Here is a 7,211-nt window from a genome sequence, read left to right on the forward strand (position 1 = left end):
ATATAAGAGCAAAGAGAATGTAGGTACAGTATGTGATTGCAATCAGGGCCGCCGACAGGGGGGGAGAGCCGGGACAAGTATCCGGAGCCCGACAGCTGGACAAACCAGTTGCCGCTGGGCCCCGGCTCTCCCCCAGCATCGGGCCTCTCTCCCTCAATGACTGTCTGCCCCACGCCAAGTTTCCGATGCTGTAACTTTAGTCCTGGGTCCCGGGAAATCTGTCTGCGACCCTGATTGCAATGGTAAGGATAGCAAATGACAACTCCTATACGTTATTTGATACAGATGTATTGAACCTGCTGGCGTGTTAGCCCTGCCCCTATTTCCCACTAGCCCCACCTTTTTTGGTATGCTGCTAATGCACTTCGTATGGGAATTGCTCCTGAAGAGGCGTTGTGAGTGTCCCGCTGCAACACGCCACTGGAAGAATTAACAGCTGCTACATCTGTACATCACCATCTGTATAATGATACTTACAAATATGTCCCCGGCTCTGAGAGTTTGGATATGAATAAATATTTGCGAAGTTTTTCCATTTCCTGATATCTTGGAAAATCCTGACTGGTCTGTTGGTGCCACAAATCCTTTGGGCTTTGCATTTGTTCCGGTTTTCTCATTCAGTTTTCTATCCATCTGTAAGACTGGCAACAGGTATTCCTCTTCAATAAAATTACATGAAGAATCCTCATTTTCTGGTTCATTTTTCTGTAAGGACAATAATATAGTAAGCTCCAGATTTGGGATTTTGAAAAAAAAAAGGTTTTAGAAAGGAGATTTGGTCTTCCACCATGATTTTATGATACATAGGGGTTTATTCAATAACCGTGCACCCCAAAACTGGAACAACCTACCAGAGACTCTCACATCCACCAGTTTAAGTTCTTTCAAATCTAAGGCTGTCACACATTTTAATCTGGTCTGTAACTGTTTCATACGCCCATAATATATATTATCTTTAACTGTGCATGCAATGTATTGTATATAATGTATACCCTGTTCATTTATGTAACTGTATTTGTAACCATGTATTATTTGTCTTAACTCTGTGCCCAGGACATACTTGAAAACGAGCGGTAACTCTCAATGTATTACTTCCTGGTAAAATATTTTATAAATAAATAAGCTCTGGAGCAGCCATTCACAGACAGTGAATGACTGCTTCAAAGCTTTCTAAATAAACCCCCTAGAGGGGTATAATTGTACCTTCCAAACACTGTGATACTGGCTAATGATGCAGCTCAACATTAGTGTGCCACAACAGGCTATTCTATATACAAATGTGTGTGTACAGTATATACTGTAAATATAGTGTGTGTGTGTGTGTGTGTGTGTGTGTGTGTGTGTGTGTGTGTGTGTGTGTGTGTGTGTGTGTGTGTGTGTGTGTGTGTGTGTGTGTGTGTGTGTGTGTGTGTGTGTGTATACACAAGTATGCTTAAGAGATGGCTGCACTCTGTACTGAGTGTCGTAAATAGGGTGTTCATGCTAGATAAAAGGGGTATCAAACAGGAAAAAGAAAACTGAATTATACAAAATACAGTGTCAGCACCGGACAGAGTATGAGCAATTCAAGGGGTGTTTATTGAGCCATAACACACGGTTATCCAACATTTTGGTCCCCAAAGGGACCTTCTTCAGGGTTCCAAAATGTCGGTTAGCCGTGTGTTATGGGTCAATAACAACCCTTTTTTTTGCTTATACTCTGTCTGGTGCTGATATTTTAAATACTTCAATGATATATAATGTATATATATATATATATATAATTTATTTATTTTTTTACAGATTCTTCTTTCTTAGGCATTTATGTAATACTGTGAATTATGGTGGAGATGGAGAGTAATGTGTGTATGCCCTTGTCAGGGAAAAGTAAGTATCTTTGGATAAGAATATAATTGATATCCCAGTAAAGGGTACAGACCATATTTCTGTCAACAATGTGTACTTATACAACATAGGGAGAAACATGTATGTCTGTTTTCTAATGATTATATAGTAATTAGGAAGTACAAGATAAAAATACCTAGAGCTTAGACATATTCCAACTAGAACTGGGCTTAATGCATAAACAACATTGTTACACATCAGTTAGAAGGGCCGGCTAGAATTAGTCTCAGTATTAGAGACTAGCTCAGGGTAAACCAGACTATGCCAGTGTAAGGATTTGGCTTCAGTCCCGCCCCCATGATGCGCCCCATGACGAGACAGGTGACGCGCCTCGAACTGAGGTTGCGCACAGGCGCCGCACGGCCAGGCATAAAGTCACCACATGGATTGGGTTTAAGTCCCGCCCCCATGATGTGTCCCATGATGCAACGGAGAAGCACACACCTACGCACCGGCACCGTGTTGCCAGGGATACGCACGGGGTTAACACGATTACCTCCAATTACTCCACACCTGTGGTATACTATGCCCCTGCTTACCAGTGGACAGAATACATCTGATTATTCTTCCCTCACAGCCTGGTGCAGCCCTGTTATTGGCTGTCACTCCCTTATATGCTCAGCCAGCTTTCCTCCAAGTTCGCTGAGCATAATCTTAGTGTTGTACCTGTGCTTGCCTCAAGCAACCTGTTTGCCTTGTCTTTTGATTCCTGCCTGCTGCTTTTTTGTTGTACCTGAACCTTGCTTGTCCCTGGACCTCTGCCTTCTCTGACCCTTGACCTCGGCTTGTATTTGGACTCCGATCTTCTATATTCCTGGACCCCGGCTACGCACCACGACCATCTGACTTCCTCAACCCCAGACCACGGCGAGTATCACGACCATTCTAACTTCTTCTACCCTGACCCGGCTACATGACTACGACTCTGCAATCCGGACACGGTTGTGCGGTTGTTGGTCGGTGTATTCAAACATCCCCACCTCAGCCTTGCGGTCCTGTCCTGTTTGTGATGAGCACTCGCTACAGCCAGCACATGAGGTTCTAAAACACAGTTGCAATCTTGTCAGTAGGTCTCCAGCAGCCCTTATCCCAAGAGAAGACTCTCTTACAAGTAGAGGCTAGCATACCAGGAGCAGGAAGTTGTTACATTTATTAGGAACATAAAAATGGAGAACTGAACAACTTGGCCCATCTAATGTGCCCTTTTTTCCATCTGTTGTGGAATTTCAAACCTTTTTAAATCCTTCATTTGTTTCAGATTTAGGATTCTGTAGCCATTTCAAATTCCCTCATTATGTTTGCTCCCCCACATCTGCTGGGAGACTATTCCATGAATCAACTACCCTTTCCAATAAGAGAAATAGAGAGGATTATACCCTCCAGCTAAGTGCTCTAGGCTACCATTAATGTTACAATGTTTCTTTGCTTGATTTATTGAAGCATAAATATAATTTTAGAATGTAATTTTCTGCACCGGGATCTCTTCACTGAACTAACACATATGATATACTTTCAATACATTGTATTGTCTTTCATACAATTTACTGTTTGTGCTACAAAAATGAGTTCCACCACATTCTCTATATTGCAATTAAAACTATGCTTGTACTGCTATAACTTAACACATCTTTAAAAAAAAAAAGTAATTTCATTCCCATGTACAGACTCCAAGATATTATATCTTTCAGAGTGCAAGAGAAACTGTACTTTTTTTAATTCACATATGTGACATAATACAAATTGGAACAAAGTTTCAACTCAATGGAATATTTATTTAATATTCTGTATACCACAAACTTTCCAGGAAGAGAAATAATGTTGGTCTTTTACCATTTTATACAAACATGAGCTACTACTTTATACCAATAAAAGGTGACAGATGATCACGGACTGTGACAGCAGAAAGATCAATTAGTGATTATGTAAAAATTGGATGCCATCAGTATTGTATTGTACTTTTAAACCTGGGTGGTCTCATTAGTAGTAAAAAACATATATCTTCCAAAATTGTATGTAGTATCTGAATACTCATGTGATGTGTGACGGTGAAAAAACAGGCGCTAACACTATTAGTGACCACTTAAAATATAGTGATAATAAATAACTCAATAGTGAACAGTGAATAATAATAGAGCAAATACGTGAAAAAATATATATATGAATTATAACCCCCTGCTCAGACCCATCTGGTAGGGCCTGTTTCCTCTGGTCCCCAAATTGTGGAAATGGATTCGCTGTCCAGGGGGAGCATAAAGGGAAACAAAGCAAAACAATCTAAGTGCAGACAATAAAATATAGTAAGTAAACTCTGTAGAATTCTTGGCTCCTATGTGCAGACTACTCACAGGATTTTAGAAAAAAAGGGCAACAAGAGACAGCTTGGATAGCAGGGAAAACTTCAGGCTTTGGAGTGATGTTATTCTCCAATCACAGCGAGATCCAAACCTACCTGCCCGTCCGCAATCCGGATGGTCCACCACCGCCCCTTCCGGTCCTCGACACACTTCCGGTGCGAGACCACGGAGTGGATGGAGATTCCACGGCCATCAGCGATGATGTCACATCCGGGTCCGACTGGCGCAGAGGCCCGGAAGCGTTGTTCTCTTCAAAGAGGAGAGCGGCCATGGCAGCAGCGCTTATGACCCTCAAGGCCCAAGGCATTACCAGAGGAGCACGAAGCACGGCGGAACGGGCAAGTCAAAGGATGCCCACTGGTCATAGCATTGCCCGCCAAAGAGACTCTTTGCAGGACATTGCCGATTCCCCAATCCCTGCCCCTGGTGCCATTGCACCGGCCACTGCCCCTGCCCCGTCACGTGTCATGACACCGGGTCCTAGCAGGGATAAGTTAACCAAGAATCCCAAATATTGTACGGATTGGGAACTGAGTGATGATGGGTCGGATGGGGAGATACCATATTCTAGTGTGATACGTGTACCTAACCCTGTTGCATTTTCTCCTGTACCTAGAGGTAGGGCCCGAGGGTCCAATACTACTGCAGAAGCGGGTCCCGTGAGTCCGGTAGTCCATAAAATGAACCCAACGATTTACACCAATGTGATAAGCGGTCGATGCAAAGGCTCACACTCCACGGAGGTCGTAACGTCAGTTGTGTCCTCACAAGTAGAGTCGGATACAGATAGGAGTGTAGTATCCGGATACGAGCACCAAGATAAGTGGTGGGCACCTCTGTTCACAGGGTACCACAAGGGTATGGACCGTACTCGGTTCCTACTCATTAAAAATAATATAGTTGACCATTGGTGGGCTGTAGGCACCTTTTCTCCCCAGGAGGTTGCCGATGAATTAGAGAACCGTTACAGGGAAATTGAGCAGAAGATAATCCTTCCCAAAGGCCCCACCATTTTGTATGATGATGTTTCCCCAGAGGAGCCTCAGTTTTGGGGGCAGGAGACCGTAAGCTGACCAAACTCAGTAGAGCAGACAGGGCCATAGTGGCCAGATACAGGCAATCCCATGGCTATGATTTCCCCTATGTACCTGAACCTATTATGCAAGAAATAGAGGAGCAGAGAGATACCTGGCTCCGGTAAGCGGTCATGGAGTACCTTCGGACTAAGTTTGGTAGGGCTGCCTATCATAATGAAGACAAGATATGCAATGTCATACGAGCCTGGAGTGTCTGGAGAAGTATTTACATGAATAGTGTGGTGTATAGGCCAGAGTATGGGTCGGTACAGCCCTATTACATTAAGGTTGTGGACCACAATGGGAGGGAAGTTAGGAAACCTGAACCTCGCCATTATTATTAGTTGGGTTCTCCATGTTGGGAGGTACCCCTGTATTAATTCGCCATCCGGGTGGGACATTCTGATGTTATGTACACTAATCAAATGTGTTTCTATTTCCAGATTGTTCGCCTGCAGGATGGTACTGCAAATTTAGGTCCAAGTGGGGACCATTGGATTCCACCTGAGGGAGAGTGTAGCCCTGGTAAGAAATGGGGCTATATGTCTTCTCTCCTACTGGTATAAACCCTGGTAAGGGCAGGCTGCCAGTATTTATCATGGGTTCCCCCCACTTCAAGCGCTGCTCTGAGTGGTGGAGGTAGACCACCTGACTCTGTGGCTAAGGCAAGAGACACAGGGGAGGGGTCTGCTGACATCATAAAGGGCAGTGCACAGCCTATTTAGTGTGTCAGTTCTGAGTTGTCAGAGTTCAAAGTGAGAAGTGTTAGTAAGTCTGCAGAGAGTGTAACTGTCACGGGAGACTCCTGTGGCGGGTAGGATCTCGGTGGCCGGAACAGCAGGGGCGTAGTTGGGGTCACAATCAGAGGTCCGAGGCAGGCGGCAGATAGCGAAGTCGGGTAAGAAGCAGGGGTCCGAGGCAGGCGGCAGATAGCGAAGTCGGGTAACAAGCAGAGGTCGGCAACGAGGAGACTGGAAAAGGACAGGGGTGCAGGAACAGGTCTGGGAGCAGGGACTGAGACCGGTGAGCAGGGACAGAGACCGGGGAACAAACAGGGACAAGCCAGATTACCAGCAAGGGCCTTTACTAAGAGCAGAATCAATACAGGAAATGATCAGGATCAAAGACAGAGGCATGTGAATAGGAGTCTGACTCAAAACAAAGGCAATTGAACCAACCAGGAAGCAGAAGCTATAAAGGACAGAGACAGGAGCAACAAGAAGACAGACAGACAGAGGAACCCTAGAACACACAGAAGGCAGCAGCACACCCGGTGGACAAAGAAGAACTACAGTATGGCTAGGCAGGAGGTCTAGGCGACCCTGACAGTAACACTGGCTGGCCCAGTGTTACTGAGCTTGCAGTTTGGAGGAGGAGAAGGCGCAGTCTATGAGTAGGGCTGATAGAACTACAGAGTAGGGAGATGGACCAATGCCTCTCACCCTGCATAGGGGGTGAGGGAAGAGCTAGCCCCACCTTGGGTGCCCGTGGCCTGGGGTGGTGGCAGGGACACAGAGACCCAGATACCATCCTGAGGGTGAGCAATCTGGGGACAAAGAGAAGACCCCTGTACCTGATTGTCAGCGTGTTGCTGTTGTTGCTGCTACTCTGCTGCTGTGTGTAATAAAGAGAGCTGCTGCTGATTTTACAAAAGACTGTCTGAGACTGGAATCTCTCATCCCTGTGTGGGAAGTTCTCTGTAAGTGTTCCACCCCACATCCCTGGGGCTTCACAGAGATGGAGGTGTTGCACTACTGTGTAAAGAACAGAGGCATTCACCCCAGAAACCTGGTCCTTACACCCCCCATGTCATCGTGGGAGACTCAGGCCCTCCTGTTGCCAGCAGGTATGCACCACACTCAGACACGTAGCCAGACCTTAGTACACCTTAGGGGGT

The 7,211-nt window shown here is 45.4% G+C and overlaps 1 protein-coding gene across 2 annotated transcripts in view; it reads right to left on the minus strand.

Moving 5' to 3' along the window:
• Positions 1-7,211, minus strand: part of LOC142490356 (cyclic nucleotide-binding domain-containing protein 2-like) — a 318,494-nt gene that overhangs the window by 72,111 nt on the left and 239,172 nt on the right. For both annotated transcript variants that reach the window (XM_075592538.1, XM_075592537.1), the window contains one exon: positions 478-705. In XM_075592538.1, the coding sequence (XP_075448653.1) occupies positions 478-705 (228 nt within the window). The remainder of the gene's footprint in view (positions 1-477; positions 706-7,211) is intronic.

This window comes from Ascaphus truei, chromosome 3 (genome assembly GCF_040206685.1).
Source record: "Ascaphus truei isolate aAscTru1 chromosome 3, aAscTru1.hap1, whole genome shotgun sequence".
Lineage (NCBI taxonomy): Eukaryota > Metazoa > Chordata > Amphibia > Anura > Ascaphidae > Ascaphus > Ascaphus truei.